The sequence below is a fragment of the Macaca thibetana genome, chromosome 4, assembly GCF_024542745.1.
Source record: "Macaca thibetana thibetana isolate TM-01 chromosome 4, ASM2454274v1, whole genome shotgun sequence".
In the NCBI taxonomy this organism is placed as follows: Eukaryota; Metazoa; Chordata; class Mammalia; order Primates; family Cercopithecidae; genus Macaca; species Macaca thibetana.
The window spans coordinates 148,506,097-148,530,674 of NC_065581.1; the positions used below are offsets into that span (position 1 = coordinate 148,506,097).

The window sequence follows — 24,578 nt, forward strand, 5'->3', positions numbered from 1 at the left end:
AGCACTTTGGGAGGCGGAGGCGGGTGGATCACGAGATCAGGAGATTGAGACCATCCTGGCCAACATAGTGAAACTCCATCTCTACTAAAAATACAAAAATTAGCAGGGCGTGGTGGCATGCACCTGTAGTCCCAGCTACATGGGAGGCTGACGCCAGAGAATTGATTGAAGCCAGGAGGCAGAGGTTGCAGTGAGCTGAGACTACGCCACTGCACTCCAGCCTGGGCAACAGAGTGAGACTCCATCTCAAAAACAAAAAAAAAAAATGAGGAAGAAGTGAGCATGTGAGATGAAAGGAAATGAAAAGACCTGACATGAGAGCAAGCTTTCCCCATTTGAGAAAGTCAAAGGAGACCTGTGTGACTGGACCATATAGAAAAGAGGGAGTGGCTGGAGTTGAGCTTGAAAAGGTAGGCAGGTCCAAGTCATACAGGGCCCTGTAGACCCTGGTAAAGAGTTTCCATTTTATTCTAAGCACAATGTGCTTGGAACCACTGGAATGTTTTGCCAAGATAAACAGATGATCTGATTTACGGTTGTTTTTTTAAAAAAAGATCACAACCAGAATAAGTTCTGATGTTATCATCAGCTCTGACCCTAAGAACCTAGGCCAAATTAAGACCTTTGGCATCCTCAGTGCTGAAAATGCTATGGCCTTCATCAACCCATATGTAAATACATATTCAGAAAACAAGTGTGAGGACATTTTACAAATTTCTGGTGCTCCCATGAGGTTTGTTTTGTTTTGTTTTGTTTGTTTTGGTTTTTGTTGCTGTTGTTGTTGTTTTAATTCTAAATTTCAGAATAATTTCAAAACACTCCCTCATGTTTTCGGTGCCTTTTCTGTTGTTGGTGTCCTAAGCATATGCTTGGTGCCTAATGAATAATCAGGCCCTCATTTGGACCACCCACTTAATAAGGTTACCCCAAGCACTGGAAACCCCTGTGAGCTGAGTTTAGAGATAAACTGTCACTTCAGCACTTTCCCTACAGAAAGACTAGCAGGGGATTGAAAAACAAGTTAGTTAAAGTCCCGCTCAGGCCTTCCTTTGGGAGCAAGTCATTTTCTGATGAGGGAACCTCATCCCAGCTAGACTGAGAACTCCTCAGGAGCAGCACTACAGCTCTGTCTTTGCATCCTCTGCCTTAGTCCAGCAAGAAGCACACAGTTTCCAATTAAGAAAAAAAAAATTACCCACAGTCTCCAGTGTTTATGGAATTACTTTATTTAAAATCTAGTCCTAGTTATAACAGTGTATCTTAAGAAGTAACTAAATTAGCTATAGAAAATGAACATGTGAGCCATTCTAATCAAAAACAAGGCTTGAAGGAACAATACTGACAATCATATGTTCAAACAAACTGCAAATTACATGAACCTTTGAAATGAAAAATAATGTAGAACAGAGTGAGTAAACTAAAACCACATGGATTAATAAGCTCTGTAATGGACAGAGATTTTTGTTTGGTTACCTGCTATAACCTCAGGAATAAAACAGTATCCAGCACATAGGAAGCACTCAATCAATATTTGTTTAGTGAATAAACGTGCTGGCTAGGCATGGTGGCTCATGCCTGTAACCCCAGCACTTTGGGAGGCAGACGCAAGCAGATCACCTGAGGTCAGGAGTTCGAGACCAGCCTGGCCAACCTGGTGAAACCCCATCTCTACTAAAAAACGACAAAAATTAGCCGGGTGTGGTGGCAGGTGCCTGTAATCCCATCTAGTGGTAGGCTGAAGCAGGAGAATCACTTGAACCCAGGAGGCAGAGGTTGCAGTGAGCCGAGATCACACCACGGCACTCCAGCCTGGGCAACAGAGGGAAACTCCATCTCGAAAAATAAAATAAATAAAATAAAAATGTGCTATCCTCATTAGAAAAAGAAATAAACGAATATAATTAGTGTATTATTGTATTAAAAGTTTATTCAAATTTTTTAAATTTGTTCTAATTATAGAACTGAAAAAATCTCTAATGCAGCTGTAAGTAATTTATTTTATGAAGACCACTGCCAAATAGTGATATTTTAATCCCGTCAGGGATAGAGAACAGCAAATTGTTCTTTCTCTCATGACTTGAGCTTATTCTGTTGACCTGTAGTTCTGCAATACTGGAGAAGCTCGAAATAGAAGCCCTGTGTATATGTATGACATTTGATTCCCTCCAGGGAAATAAACGTATTTCCCTTGTTTAATATTTCTTAGTGAATTATTAACAATTGGTTGTTTCTCAGAGGTGGCTTTCGCTAGCTCTATGGATACTCCCTCTCAGTGATGTGAAGACAAATAAAATACTAATAGAAAAAAACACATTTAATAATGGAAGAGCAGTATTAGCTATGGTAACATACTTTCTCAGGCAGGAATTCATTCAGTTGAATTTTATAAATATTTATTTGGAGACTGCCATGTGGTAAGGAACATGATACACTGGACATATGAAGGTTAAAAGGACATAGATTGTCCTCAAGCATCTCAGTCTTTTTTTTTTTTTTTTTGAGACAGAGTCTCGCTCTGTAGCCCAGGCTGAAGTGCAGTGGTGTGATCTCGGCTCACTGCAAGCTCTGCCTTCCCGTTTTACACCATTCTCCTGCCTCAGCCTCCCAAGTAGCCGGACTACAGGCACCTGCCGCCATGCCCGGGCTAATTTTTTTTTTTTTTTTTTTTTTTTTTATCATTAGAGACGGGATTTCACCATGTTAGTCAGGATGGTCTCGATCTCCTGACCTCAGGATCCTCCCACCTCGGCATCCCAAAGTGCTGGGATTACAGGCATGAGCCACCGTGCCTGGCCGCATCTCAGTCTTTTCTTAAACTAGCCTAGGTGCAGACTATTCTGTTTTCAAAGACTTGTATTCATCTATTCATTTATTTAACAAATATTTATTAAATATATACTAAGTGCCAAGTTTTCAGCTATATCTTGGGAATATAATAACAAATCCCGAAGGTCAGGGAGCTCCTAGTTCCCCAGAGGAGATATCATAAATTAAAGTACCCTTGTGTTTTGGGACTAAACAATGTGAAGGGAAAGAAACCATTATTTTCTGAAGTATTATTACACACCAGGGACATTTAGAAGGACATTGCTAACCATGCTTTCTAATATCTTCTCACTCTACTCCTGCTTATTTTTTTTCACCTGGTTTTATTTTTCTTCATCCTCACCTGATGTCATCACCGCTCTATCCCCAGCTCTGAGAGGTAGCCGGCACATAGTTGGTTATTGGTGGTCATCGCATGAATAAATCTAAAAGATAGGAATTCTGGTTTTACAAAAGAGACCAAGCCTTATAACTTAAATGATTTACTGCTCACGATTGTGCAACTTTTAAGTCACAAATCTAGGATTTAAACCTAGGTGTGAAGGCAAAGTCCATGGTCCCTCTGCAAGCGCTCCTCTAAATGCATGTCTTCACAGAGCTATTAACCCCTCCTTTTTTGTTTAACACTGTTAGGTAAAAAGAAAAAAAAAAAACTGGGCTGGCAGTTACAGAAAAGTTATTGCCTTCAAGAGCCTGACAGTCTAGTTAGGAAGAAAAATATCTAGAAATCCAACAAGCGTAAAGCAGTGTCTAGATAAGGAGGGAACCTCACAGGCAGTGACAGGAGAGGAGGGTGAGCTGGGCCTGGTGCTGGGCTGATGAGCACTTTGACTTGGCAGGAGGTCTGTTGTCTGTGGAACAAGATCAGTAAATTGCTTGTACAACGCTTCTCTCCCATCATTGAATCTGAATCCCTGTTACCATTCAATGCCTGAAAATAATAGATTCTTCTACCTTTTAGCATAGAGGAGATGGTGGAAGGTGACAGAAGAAAGGCACATGTTGAAGAGAGTGTGGAGAGTTTGTGGGTTGAGATGAAGAGGTAGGAGGCTGGCATGGCGGCTCATGCCGGTAATCCCGGTGCTTTGGGAGGCAGAGTCCAGCGGATAGCTTGAGGCCAGGAGTTGGAGAACGGTCTGGGCAACATAGTGAGATCCTATCTCTTAAAAAAAAAAATAGTGGAGTTTGGTGGCGCACGACCAAAGCCCTAGCTACTCTGGAGGCTAAGGCGGGAGGATTACTTGAGTCCAGGAGTTCGAGGTTACAGTGAGCTATCAGCATGCCACTGCACTCCAGCCTGAGTGACAGAGCCAGCGGCTGTCTCTGAAAAGAAGAAGAAAAGATAGAGAAAGACAGTTGGAGGAACTGAGTTGTTTCCCATAGGAAAGAGAAAAGGTATGGGGGTGGGAGAGGATGAAGTGAGGAGCTAACTTCAAGAAATCTCATCCAGAAGTTCGTGGAGTGCCCTTACACTTACTGGGAAATGTCTTCATTTCCTGCACTTGGAGGATTGTTGTCTCTTCCTGGAGGAGAGGATTTAGATTTATTCTCCTGGGGAACAAACGATGGACTCAAAGGCTAAAAGCCTAGCGGAAACACATTTCTACTCAATACAAAGAATTTAAAAGGAGCTGCACGCACTGTCTCAGGGGGTGGTGAGCCTGTTTCAAACGGAGGCAGGCTGACTTCCGGAGGAACCAGCCCCTAGGGGCTTGACGCCCTGATCCCGGGTCGCTGGCCCGGGGCGGAGACGGGGACAGCGAACTGAGGGTGCGAGCGCCAGGGGTTCCAGCTGCACGTCCCAGGCTCTCCGGGGCGCTGCAGGGCGGGACAAGGAGAGCTGCGGGGAGAACGCCTGTGGCTGGGTCCGGAGGTGCGGGTGCGGCGCGGGACAAGCGGGCAGCATGCTCAGGGCAGTCGGGAGCCTACTGCGCCTCGGCCGCGGGCTAACAGTCCGCTGCGGCCCCGGGGGGCCTCTCGAGGCCACGCGGCGGCCCGCACAGGCTCTTCCGCCCCGGGGTCTCCCCTGCTACTCCAGCGGCGGGGCCCCCAGCAATTCTGGGCCCCAAGGTCACGGTGAGCCAGGGCTCGGACGGGGAGGTCCTGGGAGCGGGGAGGTTGCGGGAGGGCAGCCAGGGGCCGGCCCGGGAGTCGGTTTGAGGGCGCGCTGGTCCTCTGTGCCGGTCAGTCAGTTCCCTCGTCCATCTGGTTTCCTTTCGCTGCAGGGGAGATTCACCGAGTTCCCGCGCAGCGCCGGCCTTCGCAGTTCGACAAGAAAATCCTGCTGTGGACGGGGCGTTTCAAATCCATGGAGGAGATCCCGCCTCGGATCCCGTAAGTGTAGCGAGCGCCGCGCGGAAGAGAGTCGGTCCCCGGCCGCTCGGGTGCGGGGTCACCCACCTTCCGACCGCGGCCACCTAGGAGCGAAAGCGGCCGCAGTGGCAACACTTAGCAATAGCACCCACCACACACGGAGTTCACCTACACACACCCCGCCTCCAGTGCAGTGTGTCAAGAGTCAACTAAGCTTTCAGGGAGAATGCAGAAGGTGGGTGAAAACTGAGAGGCTCAGGGGACACCAGCATCGCCCAGATTGCCGGTCCCCAGCAAGCCCCGAACGGGGAGGCAGTGGGGCTCTTGTGCCAAACAGGCCACGGTCCTCGCGAGCATCCGGATGGCTGCGGGGACGCCAGACGGCAATCCACGCTTTGGCCGGAGGCGCCCCCCTACCCCACCCAAGGAAGGGGTTCCCTGATCTTGGCTTGCGGGGCGGCTGGGCGGGGCCGGGTCTCTGGAAAAAAAGCCGCATCCATGCGGCCTCCTCTTCTGGGGCAGGAGACGCCTGGCGGACGCGTTTCTGCAGCCCTCGAGGCTCCGGGTTTACTCAGGGTGGGATGCGCGGGAGTCAGCACCATGGGCGTCTTCAGCATGCTAAACCCACCAAGACAGAAGATAAAACTCAAGCTATTAACTCCCCCTCTAGAGTAATGTAACCTGTAAATTAAATGCTAATAATAAGTAAATGTAACTTGTAAAAAAAATCTTTCCAAAGTTTCTGTTTCTGCCAAGCCCAAAAACGTTTGCAGCATTTTTACAAGGGATTGGGTAAAAAAGAGAGGGACAAAAACTAAGAATAAAATCAATCTACTACTTTTTAAGTTTACCTTAAAAAAAAATACTAAAGCCATAACGTGAAAGAAGGATTTTAGAGATTCTGTGCATTTGTACAATGTAATGAATGCCTATTAGAATGGAAAATGGAAACTGGGCCTATTTTTCTGTTTTTCACCTGGTGCCTGCAATGTTATTGTTTATAAACAATTGCAGTTTATCAGTTAGCAAAGCATCTCAGATAGATGGGGGCGGGGTGGGAGAACATGGCGGGAAATGTACACTCAATAATGAATTCTGAAGCATTTTCGTTCTTTTATTGGAGCAAGTCACTAAATGGGAAATGGACATGGAATTTGAAATAACATTGCATTTGAATCCGTTTTCAGTATTTATTCAACTACAGAGGCACTTTCTAAGATTACTTTTCCACGAGATCTATACACTCCAAACTACAGACTTAGCTGAAAGCAAAACTTAGCCTCACAAAAGTCTTTATCATCATAAGCTCTGGTTATCGAATTGTAATTGATGCCTGAAAATTTAATACATTAAATGCCAAACAAAAGTAAAAAATAATTAAAATTAAAAAGCCACCACCCTCAATTGGTTTGAATTTTTATTTCTAGTGGCCTAACCGAGCAATCAAGAGTGTAAAGAACCAACATTATTGTATATTGTTCGTCAAGAAAACCTATGCCCAGTATTGCATTTAACATAGCTGTATGTGTGAACAGACTCATTTTACAGAAACAATTTCCCCAAGATCATAGTCAAAAGATGTATTATAAGCAGGAACACTTCACTAAGAACAAGATGCCTATAAAAAGCATTGCAGTTTTGCATTGGAAACAAAAAGTATTTGAGTATTTTTCATTTTATTATTTTTCTATAATTTTTTAAGCATTACTATTTAAGAGAGAGATTCCTGTTAAACTAAGTGTCACACTTACAATGTAAACAGCTTTTACCTTTTAATGGACATATAATGAACAAGTGACCTATAATTTTTGTATCATACACTAATTATGTTTAATAATAACTGTACTTTGTCTTGTTTTTCTCAGTGCTAAACTAATTTGTTATAATAGATTAAAGACAAATGACTAGGTAAAAAAGATCAGAGCTTCTAAGTTCCATCTGGAATGAAAGTTAGCAGCAAATATAATCTAATAATTTCTCCATACTCACTAATTGGACCTGTTTGCAACTAACATCTTAAAACTTACATCATTCTGCCTAAAATCTAAAGAAAATAGGCTACATAGGAGTTTTCTATAGTCTTTCAACCAGTGGAAAAGTTCAAAAGTTTTCTATTTTTAAAAGAAAATGCAACTTTGTCTTTCTGGATTTTTTTTTCAATGCAACTACACTCTATTTAAACTTCACATAGATAGAAAAGACTGCCAATGAATATATTCTTATGAATGAAATTCTTTATGCCTATTCATAAACTGCCACTTCATATTATTGAAAATTGTTAAAGTTTATTTCAACGTAAAAGTCCCACAGGCATGATGGCTTTTGTATCACTGCTTTGTAAGTAGTAGTATTAAAATCTTGGACAACATGCATAAAACTATGAATGAATAAGAATATCTAAAATTTAAGTATACCAAATTTCAGAATAATAATAACATGAAAATGAAGGTCTCTTTTATCTTTTTCTTTGGCAAATTATTGTGATTTTGATCACTTTTTTAAAAAAAATTATTGCAAAAGTCATGAAGGAAATATTTTTCTAACAGACATTCTCACGAACTGGATAATAGTGTCTTTTTGGGGTAGCATGTGAAGGGACAAGAGATTGGGAGGCCAGTGAAAAAAACAAAGTGATGAAAATGAGTTAAAAAAAAAAAACTGTTCAAATGGAAAACAAAGCCTACTTAACAAAGAGGCTAAATATGCTTTAACTCTTCCTTTATCCAACTTAGTGAATAAAAACAATGGAGAGCAAGTTAGCCTCTTTAGTAGTTATATTTCGTGGAATTAGAAACTAATATTCTATACAGTGGTTTCATAATGGCTAACATTAGTTTAAGATCTGAATAAATACTTGTTAATTTGAAATTGGTAAAAATAACCAGCGAGCATTTCAATGTCTTTCACATGAAAATGTCATCGAATGCAGTTTGCATTCAGGGAATTTTTTGGAATGTTTACAAGGCAAATTATCTATCATGCCTGTCAGAAAACCATATTACTTATACATATTTAACAAAATACACATCTTCATTTAGGCCAGAAATGATAGTCACTGCAAGAAACAAAGCTCGAGTGAAAGCTTGTTACATAATGATTGGACTCACAATTATCGCCTGCTTTGCTGTGATAGGGTCAGCCAAAAGGGTGAGTACCTCCTTAAGAGGGCAAGTCAGTTAAAAGGGTGAGTACCTCCAAAAGGGTGAGTACCTCTTTTTAAGTACCTCCTTAAAAGAGTATCTCACCAAAAGGGTGAGTACCTCCTTAGACCAAAGGGTGAATTTTAAGAAATGTCATGGACATTGCTCTCGATTCAGGATTACTGCTGTCTTTTAATATAAGAACAATTTTGTCTTTGAGACTTGAAGTCATATATATATAAAATACTGGAGACAAATTCGTTCATGGAAATTTGAGTCAACAAATCAACACTATATGACCGGGAGGGACAAATGCTTGTTTCAACTTAAAAACAAAAACAAGACAGTTTACACCCTGGTTAAAATCTGCAGAAGACAGAGAACTTTGTCGTTGAAGGTTATCCAGACTAGGTCATTCATTATATCAGGAACTCAATTAGCTGTTGCACAGAGATACGAACTAGTTAGAAATGCAAAGGTTGGAAGTGATGGCCAAGGTCATCTAGTGTGTCTGGATCCTGTATGTCAGCCCTTTCCTTGCCATTCCCAATGTGTGGTTTCTGTTTAATACCTCTAGAGGGAAATTAAGAGCTGACTACCCTCTAATTTTGTTTTCTGCCTCCCAAAATCCTTCCATCTACTGGTCACTTTTTACCACAAAGAGCAGCCCCACAAGTATTTTGACATTTCTAACACATCCTTAAGAGTATTTGCTTCTTCAGTTTTAACCACTCTAACAACTTCTTTGTACCTTGGAGCTGTTCTCAACACACTCCATTTTAACAGTGCCCCTCCTCATCGTGGCACCTGCAACTGAAGCCATTAGACCTGGATTATAACATTTTTGGTTATGAACACTGCGTTTCAATAGTGCATACATATCATTCATAATAGTTTGCTTGGCTCCATAAACCTCACCCTCTGGGCATACTTAGCTATTTACTATTCTGCCCAATTCTGTGATTCTGTCCTTTACTCCTCAGGTGCCCAGGTATATCTGAGCCCACTAACTTCACGCAGGGATTAGGACTTACAAGCCTACTGATATTATATAAATGTCTTTTCATTCCTATTAGCCTGGAAAAAAAATCTATGCCATGAAATGGTTCTCACCAAATGAGAAATTTTTTAATGTTTACTGGACTCAACACTCAAGCATGTAAATAAATAACTTTGATAATATTTTGTTTTTAACCTAACCTTAAATAAATGACTGCCTGCCAAATTGATGATTCTCTAGTTTCTAGGAATATTTTGATGATTGGTGTATTGCCTCAGCTACATCAAAAAGATAAACACTGATTAGACAATTTGTGTACTTAGAATCACCCTCTAATAATTTATTTATAATGGCACTTTAATGTTTTTTAATAGTAATCACAAGTTTCCAAATGAGACATTAAGACCAATTACACTTAATATATATTTTATGAGCAAGTTGGCCTATTAGAGATCTACTGATGTCGTCATTTTATTTTCAATACATATGATTTGAATTGAAGGAAAGATTTTTTCATTTCCTATTAAAATTCCATATTTCAAATATAGTTCTACTATAAATCAACAGCCAGGGTTTTTCTCTGTGTGAATCTGACACAAAAAGTAGCAACTGAGAATAAATTGAGTTTTATGTATAGCATTAGTTATTGCTGTTTCCTCTTCTCCAAAAGTGTGACAGCAAACATTGATTTTCAATCATTAATACACTAAACACTTTTGAGCACCTGAGACATGCCAGGCACTCTGCATTTTATTATTAGAACATCATGGAATTAAAATACAGGTATTTTATAGTAGGGAAAATGGAGAGTGATCAAGTAAACACATAAACTAAAAAGATCTGAGGAATTCTTAGTGCAATGAAGGAAAGGAACAGGATGATAAAATAGTAACACTCTAGGAGAGGCCATTTTTGATGGAGTGGTCAGGCAAGTCCTCTCTGAGGAGGATGAAAATAAGCTAGCCATGAGAAGACCAGGGGAAGGAAAGAACAGCATGTGCAAAGCTTAGAGATGAGAAAGGGTCTGGTGTGTTAAGAAATAAAAAGGAGCGGGGGGCGGAGCAAGATGGCCGAATAGGAACAGCTCCAGTCTCCAACTCCCAGCGCGAGCAACACAGAAGACCGGCGATTTCTGCATTTTCAACTGAGGTACTGGGTTCATCTCACTGGGGAGTGCCGGACGATCGGTGCTGGTCAGCTGCTGCAGCCCGACCAGCGAGAGCTGAAGCAGGGCGAGGCATTGCCTCACCTGGGAAGCGCAAGGGGGAAGGGAATCCCTTTTCCTAGCCAGGGGAACTGAGACACACAACACCTGGAAAATCGGGTAACTCCCACCCCAATACTGCGCTTTAAGCAAACAGGCACACCAGGAGATCATATCCCACACCTGGCCAGGAGGGTCCCACACCCACAGAGCCTCCCTCATTGCTAGCACAGCAGTCTGCGATCTACCGGCAAGGCAGCAGCGAGACTCGGGGAGGGGCGCCCGCCATTGCTGAGGCTTAAGTAGGTAAACAAAGCTGCTGGGAAGCTCGAACTGGGTGGAGCTCACAGCAGCTCAAGGAAACCTGCCTGTCTCTGTAGACTCCACCTCTGGGGACAGGGCAATAGCAAACACAGCCGAAACCTCTGCAGACGCAAACGACTCTGTCTGACAGCTTTGAAGAGAGCAGTGGATCTCCCAACACGGAGGTTGAGATCTGAGAGGGGACAGACTCCCTGCTCAAGTGGGTCCCTGACCCCTGAGTAGCCTAACTGGGAGACATCCCCCACTAGGGGCAGTCTGACACCCCACACCTCACAGGGTGGAGTACACCCCTGAGAGGAAGCTTCCAAAGCAAGAATCAGACAGGTACACTCGCTGTTCAGAAATATTCTATCTTCTGCAGCCTCTGCTGCTGATACCCAGGCAAACAGGGTCTGGAGTGGACCTCAAGCAATCTCCAACAGACCTACAGCTGAGGGTCCTGACTGTTAGAAGGAAAACTATCAAACAGGAAGGACACCTACACCAAAACCCCATCAGTACATCACCATCATCAAAGACCAGAGGCAGATAAAACCACAAAGATGGGGAAAAAGCAGGGCAGAAAAGCTGGAAATTCAAAAAATAAGAGCGCATCTCCCCCGGCAAAGGAGCGCAGCTCATCGCCAGCAACGGATCAAAGCTGGACGGAGAATGACTTTGATGAGATGAGAGAAGAAGGCTTCAGTCCATCAAATTTCTCAGAGCTAAAGGAGGAATTACATACCCAGCGCAAAGAAACTAAAAATCTTGAAAAAAAAAGTGGAAGAATTGATAGCTAGAGTAATTAATGCAGAGAAGGTCATAAACGAAATGAAAGAGATGAAAACCATGACACGAGAAATACGTGACAAATGCACAAGCTTCAGTAACCGACTCGATCAACTGGAAGAAAGAGTATCTGCGATTGAGGATCAAATGAATGAAATGAAGCGAGAAGAGAAACCAAAAGAAAAAAGAAGAAAAAGAAATGAACAAAGCCTGCAAGAAGTATGGGATTATGTAAAAAGACCAAATCTACGTCTGATTGGGGTGCCTGAAAGTGAGGGGGAAAATGGAACCAAGTTGGAAAACACTCTTCAGGATATCATCCAGGAGAACTTCCCCAACCTAGTAGGGCAGGCCAACATTCAAATCCAGGAAATACAGAGAACGCCACAAAGATACTCCTCGAGAAGAGCAACTCCAAGACACATAATTGCCAGATTCACCAAAGTTGAAATGAAGGAAAAAATCTTAAGGGCAGCCAGAGAGAAAGGTTGGGTTACCCACAAAGGGAAGCCCATCAGACTAACAGCAGATCTCTCAGCAGAAACTCTACAAGCCAGAAGAGAGTGGGGGCCAATATTCAACATTCTTAAAGAATTTTAAACCCAGAATTTCATATCCAGCCAAACTAAGTTTCATAAGTGAAGGAGAAATAAAATCCTTTACAGATAAGCAAATGCTTAGAGATTTTGTCACCACCAGGCCTGCCTTACAAGAGACCCTGAAGGAAGCACTAAACATGGAAAGGAACAACCGGTACCAGCCATTGCAAAAACATGCCAAAATGTAAAGACCATCGAGGCTAGGAAGAAACTGCATCAACTAACGAGCAAAATAACCAGTTAATATCATAATGGCAGGATCAAGTTCACACATAACAATCTTAACCTTAAATGTAAATGGACTAAATGCTCCAATTAAGAGACACAGACTGGAAAACTGGATAAAGAGTCAAGACCCATCAGTCTGCTGTATTCAGGAGACCCATCTCACATGCAGAGACATACATAGGCTCAAAATAAAGGGATGGAGGAAGATTTACCAAGCAAATGGAGAACAAAAAAAAGCGGGGGTTGCAATACTAGTCTCTGATAAAACAGACTTTAAACCATCAAAGATCAAAAGAGACAAAGAAGGCCATTACACAATGGTAAAGGGATCAATTCAACAGGAAGAGCTAACTATCCTAAATATATATGCACCCAATACAGGAGCACCCAGATTCATAAAGCAAGTCCTTAGAGACTTACAAAGAGACTTAGACTCCCATACAATAATAATGGGAGACTTCAACACTCCACTGTCAACATTAGACAGATCAATGAGACAGAAAGTTAACAAGGATATCCAGGAATTGAACTCATCTCTGCAGCAAGCAGACCTAATAGACATCTATAGAACTCTCCACCCCAAATCAACAGAATATACATTCTTCTCAGCACCACATCGTACTTACTCCAAAATCGACCACGTAATTGGAAGTAAAGCACTCCTCAGCAAATGTACAAGAACAGAAATTATAACAAACTGTCTCTCAGACCACAGTGCAATCAAACTAGAACTCAGGACTAAGAAACTCAATCAAAACCACTCAACTACATGGAAACTGAACAACCTGCTCCTGAATGACTACTGGGTACATAACGAAATGAAGGCAGAAATAAAGATGTTCTTTGAAACCAATGAGAACAAAGATACAACATACCAGAATCTCTGGGACACATTTAAAGCAGTGTGTAGAGGGAAATTTATAGCACTAAATGCCCACAAGAGAAAGCAGGAAATATCTAAAATTGACACTCTAACATCGCAATTAAAAGAACTAGAGAAGCAAGAGCAAACACATTCGAAAGCTAGCAGAAGGCAAGAAATAACTAAGATCAGAGCAGAACTGAAGGAGATAGAGACACAAAAAACTCTCCAAAAAATCAATGAATCCAGGAGTTGGTTTTTTGAAAAGATCAATAAAATTGACAGACCACTAGCAAGACTAATAAAGAAGAAAAGAGAGAAGAATCAAATCGACGCAATTAAAAATGATAAAGGGGATATCACCACCGACCCCACAGAAATACAAAGTACCATCAGAGAATACTATAAACACTTCTATGCAAATAAACTGGAAAATCTAGAAGAAATGGATAATTTCCTGGACACTTACACTCTTCCAAGACTAAACCAGGAAGAAGTTGAATCCCTGAATAGACCAATAGCAGGCTCTGAAATTGAGGCAATAATTAATAGCCTACCAACCAAAAAAAGTCCAGGACCAGATGGATTCACAGCTGAATTCTACCAGAGGTATAAGGAGGAGTTGGTACCATTCCTTCTGAAACTATTCCAATCAATAGAAAAAGAGGGAATCCTCCCTAACTCATTTTATGAGGCCAACATCATCCTGATACCAAAGCCTGGCAGAGACACAACAAAAAAAGAGAATTTTAGACCAATATCCCTGATGAACATCGATGCAAAAATCCTCAATAAAATACTGGCAAACTGGATTCAGCAACACATCAAAAAGCTTATCCACCATGATCAAGTGGGCTTCATCCCTGGGATGCAAGGCTGGTTCAACATTCGCAAATCAATAAACATAATCCAGCATATAAACAGAACCAAAGACAAGAACCACATGATTATCTCAATAGATGCAGAAAAGGCTTTTGACAAAATTCAACAGCCCTTCATGCTAAAAACGCTCAATAAATTCGGTATTGATGGAACGTACCTCAAAATAATAAGAGCTATTTATGACAAACCCACAGCCAATATCATACTGAATGGGCAAAAACTGGAAAAATTCCCTTTGAAAACTGGCACAAGACAGGGATGCCCTCTCTCACCACTCCTATTCAACATAGTGTTGGAAGTTCTGGCTAGGGCAATTAGGCAAGAGAAAGAAATCAAGGGTATTCAGTTAGGAAAAGAAGAAGTCAAATTGTCCCTGTTTGCAGATGACATGATAGTATATTTAGAAAACCCCATTTGTCTCAGCCCAAAATCTCCTTAAGCTGATAAGCAACTTCAGCAAAGTCTCAGGATACAAAATTAATGTGCAAAAATCACAAGCATTCTTATACACCAGTAACAGACAAACAGAGAGCCAAATCATGAATGAACTTCCATTCACAATTGCTTCAAAGAGAATAAAATACCTAGGAATCCAACTTACAAGGGATGTAAAGGACCTCTTCAAGGAGAACTACAAACCACTGCTCAGTGAAATAAAAGAGGACACAAACAAATGGAAGAACATACCATGCTCATGGATAGGAAGAATCAATATAGTGAAAATGGCCATACTGCCCAAGGTAATTTATAGATTCAATGCCATCCCCATCAAGCTACCAATGAGTTTCTTCACAGAATTGGAAAAAACTGCTTTAAAGTTCATATGGAACCAAAAAAGAGCCCGCATCTCCAAGACAATCCTAAGTCAAAAGGACAAAGCTGGAGGCATCACGCTACCTGACTTCAAACTATACTACAAGGCTACAGTAACCAAAACAGCATGGTACTGGTACCAAAACAGAGATATAGACCAATGGAACAGAACAGAGTCCTCAGAAATAATACCACACATCTACAGCCATCTGATCTTTGACAAACCTGAGAGAAACAAGAAATGGGGAAAGGATTCCCTATTTAATAAATGGTGCTGGGAAAATTGGCTAGCCATAAGTAGAAAGCTGAAACTGGATCCTTTCCTTACTCCTTATACGAAAATTAATTCAAGATGGATTAGAGACTTAAATGTTAGACCTAATACCATAAAAATCCTAGAGGAAAACCTAGGTAGTACCATTCAGGACATAGGCATGGGCAAAGACTTCATGTCTAAAACACCAAAAGCAATGGCAGCAAAAGCCAAAATTGACAAATGGGATCTCATTAAACTAAAGAGCTTCTGCACAGCAAAAGAAACTACCATCAGAGTGAACAGGCAACCTACAGAATGGGAGAAAATTTTTGCAATCTACTCATCTGACAAAGGGCTAATATCCAGAACCTACAAAGAACTCAAACAAATTTACAAGAAAAAAACAACCGCATCAAAAAGTGGGCAAAGGATATGAACAGACATTTCTCAAAAGAAGACATTCATACAGCCAACAGACACATGAAAAAATGCTCATCATCACTCGCCATCAGAGAAATGCAAATCAAAACCACAATGAGATACCATCTCACACCAGTTAGAATGGCGATCATTAAAAAGTCAGGAAACAACAGGTGCTGGAGAGGATGTGGAGAAATAGGAACACTTTTACACTGTTGGTGGGATTGTAAACTAGTTCAACCATTATGGAAAACAGTATGGCGATTCCTCAAGGATCTAGAACTAGATGTACCATATGACCCAGCCATCCCATTACTGGGTATATACCCAAAGGATTATAAATTATGCTGCTACAAACACACATGCACACGTATGTTTATTGCAGCACTATTCACAATAGCAAAGACTTGGAATCAACCCAAATGTCCATCAGTGACAGATTGGATTAAGAAAATGTGGCACATATACACCATGGAATACTATGCAGCCATCAAAAAGGATGAGTTTGTGTCCTTTGTAGGAACATGGATGCAGCTGGAAACCATCATTCTTAGCAAACTATCACAAGAACAGAAAACCAAACACCGCATGTTCTCACTCATAGGTGGGAACTGAACAATGAGATCACTTGGACTCAGGAAGGGGAACATCACACACCGGGGCCTATCATGGGGATGGGGGTCGGGGGAGGGATTGCATTGGGAGTTATACCTGATGTAAATGACGAGTTGATGGGTGCAGCACACCAACATGGCACAAGTATACATATGTAACAAACCTGCACGTTATGCACATGTACCCTACAACTTAAAGTATAATAATAATAAATAAATAAATAAATAAAAAAGGAGCTAGTGTGGATGGAGTATAATGAGCAAAGAGAAGATGGTATGAAACAGGGAGAGTCCAGATAGTATCTGGCCTATGGGTCACTGCAAATAGTTCAGGTTTTTAAAAATACATTGGGGAATCCAATGAAGAGTTTTAAGCAAGATATGACAAGATTTAAAAGTTTTCACTCTCCTCTTTATTCAAAACCCAGTGAAAAGAAAGATCAGAAATAAGGACCCTACTTAGAATAGCAACAAACAAAAAAAAGCTAAGGCACGTAAGAGTGAAATTAAAAATCAAGCAATATCTATATAAAGGCAACTTTTAAACACTACCAGTGGTCACAAGAAAAGGTATAACCTAAGAAATTTTTATTTGGAATAGGAAGACTTGACATTTTAAAGACAGCAAACTTCTCTAAGTCTGTAAAGTTGACATGACTGCAATAAAAACAGCAATAGGATTTGTTTTGGTAGACAAACAGAGTCTAAAATTCATATATAAAAATAAGCAAACTATACAAGAAATACTAAAAATAATAGTTCTAAGGGAGGACTAGCTCTAAAATATATTAAAACAAAACAACAACAATAATTAAAACTGCAGTACTGACATACAAATAGGCAACTTAATAGAACTGAATTCAAATCACATAAATAACCCACTACATAGGGATTTAATATATGAAATAGTGACTCTGTATATGAGTGGAGAAAGATAAATTAGTCAAGAAATGATATTGGGACATTCCAACTATACTTTCTACATAAAATAAATTGCAGTTGGATATAAGATTTTCACATTAAATGCGAAGCCTTAAAATCACCAAAAGAATATATGAGGGAATTCTTTAGAGTAGTTGGGCAGACATTTCTAAATATAGAACAAAACTGAGAAGCTATACAAAAGAAAAGATAGGTAAATTTAATCATATAAATGTATTTAAAATTCTGCTTGGTAACAAAGTGCCATAAATAAAGTAAAAACACAAATGACAAACCGGGAGAAATACAAAATAGATCACAAACTAAGAGCTAATTTTCTTAAATTATAAGGAGCTCCACTAAATAAAACAGCAACAACCTTTTATTTAAAAAAAAATGGGCAAAAGATACAAAAAGGCAGAGTTTGCAGAAAATAAAATGCACATGCCTCTTAAACAAAGGAAAAGAAGTCTAGCCGTCCAACTATTTCATGCTTTCTGTCTCCTCAGACCTTACACTTCCACAGTCCTCCCCATTGATGACCTTTCCTTTCACCTCACTGAGAGAATTGTAGCAGCCCAAGGAGCAGTTTCCAGTCTTATGACACATAATCCTGTATATTTTGCTTTTCTGCCTATTATAAATGATCCTTGCTCCAATCTAGAAGCTCTTATTAATTGTGCTGTGGATCCCATTCCATTTTGCCTTTTCAAGAATTTCATTCCAGGAATTCTCAGGTTTCTTTGCTCGTCATTAGTTTTATTTCTTCTCTACTGTATCATTTTTTATCAAAACATAGAAATGTTTCTATTTCCCTCTTCAAAACCAAAAACAAAACTTCTTTTGATATAGCTGCATTTCTCTGTGGCAAACCTTTTCAGTAGATCTGTCTATATACACTGTCTCTGATTTCCTGTCTCATTCCCTGTTTGATCAGGCTGGTGCCTCAAACCCTCCACCAAACTGCTGTTTTCAAGGTCACCAATGATACACTCATCTTCATTGACCTATCAGCATTTGACACAGTTGGTCTCTCCACCTCTTTTTTCTTTAATTTACATAAATTGTGTTTTGCTTGTGTTGTTTTTTCTTTTCTTTTTTTTTTGGCGGCGGGGGGAGGGATGTGGAGGAGAACAGGGTCTCACTCTCACCCAGGCTGGAGTGCAGTGGCACGATCATGGCTCCCTGCATCCTCTGCCTGCCAGGCTCAAGGGATTCTGCAGGTTCAGCCTCCTAAGTAGCTGGGACCACAGGTATGAATGACCATGCCTGGCTAATTTTTTTTGTATTTTTTGTAGAAATTAGTTTTTGCCATGTTACCCAGGCTGGCCTCAAACTCCTAAGCTCAAAGTGATCCTCCTGCCTTGTCCTCTCAAAGTCCTGGGATTACAGGCATGAGCCACTGCATGCTTCCAATAAATTGCACTTTGTTTGTGAATGACACAAAAACATTTTCCCTAAAATTGTATTAATATGTATGACATATAATATACCATATTATATATTAACATAATATTTTCAAGTAATAACATAATTGAAATGCTTTATTATTGTCTACAATTTTGCAATTTTATATTCGTTATAATATTGTAATTGAAAATATGCCACATGTTGTTGGTACATAGATCCAGTAAAAGAAATATCTCTTTAGCTGTGATTACTAAATGGTGGTGCTAATACTTAATTTTATCCACCAACTATGCCAAAGCTTTTGTTGAAATATGCCCAGTAATTTCTTACCCTTCCTGATGTTCTTCAGCTATTTCATTCTTGCAAAATAATTGGAAGATATAGTAGTTTTGAATTTTGTACCAAATGGATTCAAAACCCCATAAATTGTTTAGAGACTTTGTTTAAGCTTACAAAATTATCCATATAAGTATTTAAAGATGCCATGTCATTTTCTGGCCAAACAAGAAACCATTCTTATTTATTAATATCTATTCTAACAGTATTGAAATGAATGAAAACAGGCATACCTCAGAGATATTGTGGGTTCAGTTCCAGACAACCACAATAAAGTGAATATTACAGTAAAGTGAGACATGCCAATTTTTTGATTTCCCAATGCATATAAAAGTTATGTTTACAGTACACAATGAGTTGTAATCTTCTTGCTGGTGGAAGGTCTTGCTTTGATGTTGATGGCTGCTGACAGATCAGGATGGTGGTTGCTGAAGGTTGGGGTGGCTGTGGCAATTTCTTAAAATAAGATGACAATGAAGTTTGCCGTATCAATTGACTCTTTCTTTCATGAAAGATTTCCATGTACCATGCAATGCTGTTTAACAGCATTTTCCTCACAGTAGAACTTCTTTCAGAATTGGAGTCAGTTCTCTCAAACCCTGCCACTACTTTATTAACTAACTTTATGTGATATTCTAAATCCTTTGCTCTAATTTCACCAATGCTCACAACATCTTCCCCAGCAGTAGTTTCCATCTCAAGAAACCACTTTCTTTGCTCATTTGTAAGAAGTAACTCATCTTGTGACAGTTTTATCATGAGATTATAGCACTTCAATTTTGTCTTCAGGCTCCACTATTAATTCTAGTTCTATTGCTATTTCCATCACATATGCAGTTACTTCCTCATACTTCCTCAACTGAAGCCTTGAACCCCTCAAAGTTATCTATGAGGATTGGAATCAGCTTTGTCTGAACTCCTATTAATGCTGACCTCCTCCTATGATTCACAAATATTCATAATGGCATCTAGAATGGTGACTCCTTTCCAGAAGGTTTTCAATTTACTTTGCTCAGATCCATCAGAGGAATCACTATCTATGGTAACTATAGCCTTACAAAATGTATTTCTTAAATAACAAGACTTGAAAGTTGAAATGACACCTTTTTCCATGGGCTGAAGAATGGATGTTGTATTAGCAGTCATGAAAACATTAACCTCCTTGTAAATATCCATAAGAGCTTTTGAGTGACCAGGTGCATTGTCACTGAGAAGTAATATTTTGAAAGGAACCTTTTTTTGTTTCTGAGAAGTCTCAACAGTGAGCTTAAAGTATTCAGAAAGCTATGTAAGCAGATATGCTGTCACCCAGGCTTCATTGTTCCATTCATGGCACAGGCAAAGTAGATTTACTATAATTCTTAAGAGTCCTAGGATTTTCAGAATGGTAATGAGTATTGGCTTCCACTTAAAGTCGTCAGCTGCCAATAGCTCCTAACAAGAGAGTCAGCCTGTCTTTGAAGCTTTAAAGCCAGGCATTGACTTCTCTCTATCTCTGAAAGTTCTAGATGGCATTTTCTTCCAATATGAGGCTATGTTGTCTTCATTGAAAAACTGTTTTTTAGCATAGCCTTCATCAACGATGTTAGCTATAATAGATCTTCTAGATGACTTGCTGTAGCTTCTCTATCAGCACTTGCTGCTTCACCTTGCACTTTTATGTTATGGAGAGAGCTTCTTTCCTTCAGCCTCATGAACCAACCTCTGCTAGCTTCCAACTTGTCTTCTGCTGCTTTCTCACCTCTCTCAGCCTTCACAGAACTGAAGACAGTTAGGGCTTTGCTCTGTATTAGGCTTTGGCTTAAAGGAATGCTGTGGCTGGTTTGATCTTCTTTCCAGACCACTAAAACAGTTTTTATATCAGTAATAAGGCTGTTTTGATTTATTTAGGTGTTCACTGGAGTAGCACTTTTAATTTTCTTCAATAACTTCTCCTTTGCATTCACAACGTGGTCAACTGTTTGGCACAAGATGCCAAGCTTTTGACTTATCTTGGTTTTCAACATGCCTTTTTTCACTAAGCTTAATCATTTCTAGTTTTTTAAAGTGAGAGATGTACAACTCTTTCTTTTACTTGAACATGTAGAGGCCATTATAGGGCTATTAATTGGCCTAATTTCAACATTGTTGCATCTCAAGGAATAGGGAGGCCCAAGCAGAGGGAGAGAAATGGGAGACTGGCTAGTGGGTGATGAGAATACATACAATGTTTATCAATTAAGTTTGCTCTTTTATATGGGCACAACTTGTAGCACCCTAAAACAAGTACAGTAGTACCAACAGCAATCGCTGATTACACATGACCATAACAGATGTCATGAAAATGAAAAAGTTTGAAATATTGCAAAACTTAGCAAAATGTGAGAGACACGAAGTGAGCACATGCTGTTGGAAAAATGGAGCCTATAGACTTGTTCCATGCAAGGTTGCCACAAACCTTCAATTTAAATAAAAAGAAGAAAGAAAGAAAGAAAGGCACAATAAAGCAAAGCACAACAAAGTGAGATGTGCTTTTATATTCTTCTGTATTATAGAATGGTCACAGGTTCTTCAAGATATCTCTAACTTCTGACATAGGAATTCTCTATTCCTCAACTATTCTATTAAATGTTAGCAATTTTTCTTTTTAAGAAAAGATGAAATGTGTTGCTATTGCTTTCTTGACCTCAGTGGACATTGTAGTTCTTATCCTACTTTGAAGACTGTTTATTTAGACTCAATATGACACTACGTTTGTACACTTGGGTACTGATAAATCTCATTACATTTTGGAGAGGCAGTTGACAATTCTGCTGATTAGCAAATATTTTCTTCTGCCGAATCAGTATCTTCCCTCCCTTGGATTCTGCTCAATCTGAGTTCAATCTACTGGAGCTGCTGAAATATGTCTAGGTTGAGAATATCAGGATTATAAAGGAATTTGGTCTACCTACACCTCAAAGTCACCCCTCTACAGGAATTCTGGCACACAGTAGCCAGTCTCCCCATTCTTCAACCAAGAAAAGAATATTTTTGGCACATAGGGAAATAGCTGGTTATAAATGGAAAACACTGGAATAGGCCAATGTGGCATTTTTCACTTACCCTTTGTTGGAGAATGCATACTAGCCATTGTCCTTTCATAAAAATCCTCAGAAGCTCTGAAGTGAGAGCATTGGGAATGAAAATTGTTTATCTTTTATGAAACATTTTCTTCACTTGGTTTCCGTGGTACCACCCTCACGTAGGTTGTCTCTTGGCCACGTCTTCCAAGTTTACTCTGCCAGTTTCTCCTATTCTCCTGGACTTCATAACAGTGGAATCTCCCCATGGATCAGTCTTTAGTCTTTCCATTCTCTATCTATACCCACTCCCTTGATGATCTTACCAAGTCTTCTGGATTTAAATACCTTCTACATTCCAAGGACTCTCAAATTTATATTTCAGCTAATATCTTCCTTCTGCACTTCAAATTCATATAGTCAGTTGCTTACTTAACATTTCCCTTTGGATGTCTAATGGACATCTCAAACTTAGTGTGTCAACAGTTGAACTCTAGATCTTCCCCCGTACAACCCTAAGCCACTGCTTTCTGTACTGTCTTCCTCCTCTCAGTTGATATCAACTCTATCTTTCTAGCTGCTCATGGATAAGTCATCAGCAACCCCATTGGCTCCACTTTCAAAATATAGCCAAATTGGAGCACTCCTCAGTATCTCTCCTGACATACCAATATATATCTATTGCCTGGTTGATTGTAATATCTTCTAAATGGTCCCACCACTGTCCCACTTTCCCGTCCCCAATTCATTTTTCATTTTTAATAACAATGCATGTACCTTAAAGAAATTGTGGCAGATGGAGATGGAGAAAAGGTTAGCAAGTTCAGATAAATTTGGGAAAGTAAAAAGAATGGAACTTTGTGGTGAATTCATTGTGGAAGCAGAAAAGAAAATGGAATAAAGAAGTGAAAAGGCCTGGGTTTTTTGACTCGAGCAAGTAGGTGGATGATACTGCCATTTATTGAGATGTGTATGGCTAGGGAAAGACTGGTAGGCAGGGGGAACAAAATATGTCAACTCTCTATTTTGGCTATATTAAGTGTGAGATGCACACTAGGTATCCATCAATATATATTAAATTTTCAGTTTGAGGACTTACAGCTTTCCTCACTTCTGAAAAAGTCTATGCTGTCATAACTTTGAATATGGCCTCTTTACCCATTCAGTCTATTCTCTCTTCCCATTATTAACATATGTTAGAACTTCTAATTCTATTCTCTCCTGTGTATTTCTATCTGAAATACAAATTTTTCCAGTTTCCAGAGAGTAACAGTTATATATATAATATATAAAACTATATATATTTATATATTAATATAGTATATTTTATATATTTACATATATTTATAATATATAAATATATAATATATAAATATATATATAGTTTTGTGTATTATATATATAACTATATATATATATTTCTTCCCCCCTCCCCCACAGGCTGTAGAACGACATGAATCCTTAACAAGTTGGAACTTGGCAAAGAAAGCTAAGTGGCGTGAAGAAGCTGCACTGGCTGCACAGGCTAAAGCTAAATGATATTATAAGTAACAAAGTGTTCACCTGAATACCATCCCTGTCATCAGCAACAGTAGAAGACGGGAAAAATAGAATATTTACCAAAATATCTGCCATGGTTTTATTTTGGTAACAAGAAGCACAACGTCTTTTTTATTTTTACTTTTTAGTAAACTTTTACTGAAGTATACGATGCATTCAAAAAGTGGACAAAAGTGTATACAGTCTGATAGATATTTATGTCGTGAACACCTGTGTAACAACTGCCAAGGTGAAGATGTAGAATATCGGCAACACCTGAGAGCTTCATTCCTGCCTTTTCTCAGCCATTACCTCCCAAACATAGCAGTTTTTCTGACTTTCATCACCTTTGATTCATTTTGCCTGTTTTTGAACTTTATATAAATATATTTGTACATTATGCACTTGTTTGTGTGGATTCTTTACTTGACATTAGTTATAAGGTTAACCCACAAATTGTGTGTACCATTAGTTCATCCATTGTTACTGCTGTATTCTGTTGATAAACATACCACAATTTATTTTGATATTTGGCACAGTTTCTGGCCACTACATATAATGCTAAAATGAGCACATTGTGTATGTCATTAAAATTAGGTTGAACTAATCTTTAAGGGCTCATTAAAATCAAAACTAATTTTCAACTAAAATTTCACTGTATTTAGCAACTGGGTAGTACCTCTGATTATTCTTTTCATAGTTTGTAACTAGGTGAAATAGGTTGAATTATTAATTCTAAAACCTATTCCTAAAATGGTAAAGTACTAAAACAGTAATTGTAATAGCAATTTTAAAAACGACAAAAATGTTAGAGAAAGAAAATGGTATACATTAATGATCCTCAAACTTGTTTAAGCCCTAAAATAACTTTTTAAAATTACATATCTCATCCCTGCACATTTTTAACTTCACATTTGTTATTTTTTTAAACCATATATGTAAGTATTATAAAAGATATAACTTCTGGCATATTGTATAGTTCACGTGCTTTAAGTGTATTTTCCATCATAACCTTGAAGCTACATAATTAGCTCAATCAGTTTGTGGAGGATGTCTGCCTGTCCATTTTGAGGTACAAAGTC

At 39.4% G+C, this 24,578-nt stretch overlaps 1 protein-coding gene across 1 annotated transcript; it reads left to right on the plus strand.

Moving 5' to 3' along the window:
- The first annotated feature begins 314 nt into the window (after positions 1-314).
- Positions 315-23,896, plus strand: FAM162B (family with sequence similarity 162 member B). Its single transcript, XM_050788878.1, is given in 8 exon segments — positions 315-410; positions 555-733; positions 1,960-1,984; positions 4,610-4,638; positions 4,640-4,902; positions 5,052-5,160; positions 8,178-8,286; positions 23,398-23,896. Coding segments are annotated over 8 exon segments (909 nt in total). The 3' UTR covers positions 23,497-23,896.
- The last annotated feature ends 682 nt before the right edge of the window (positions 23,897-24,578 follow it).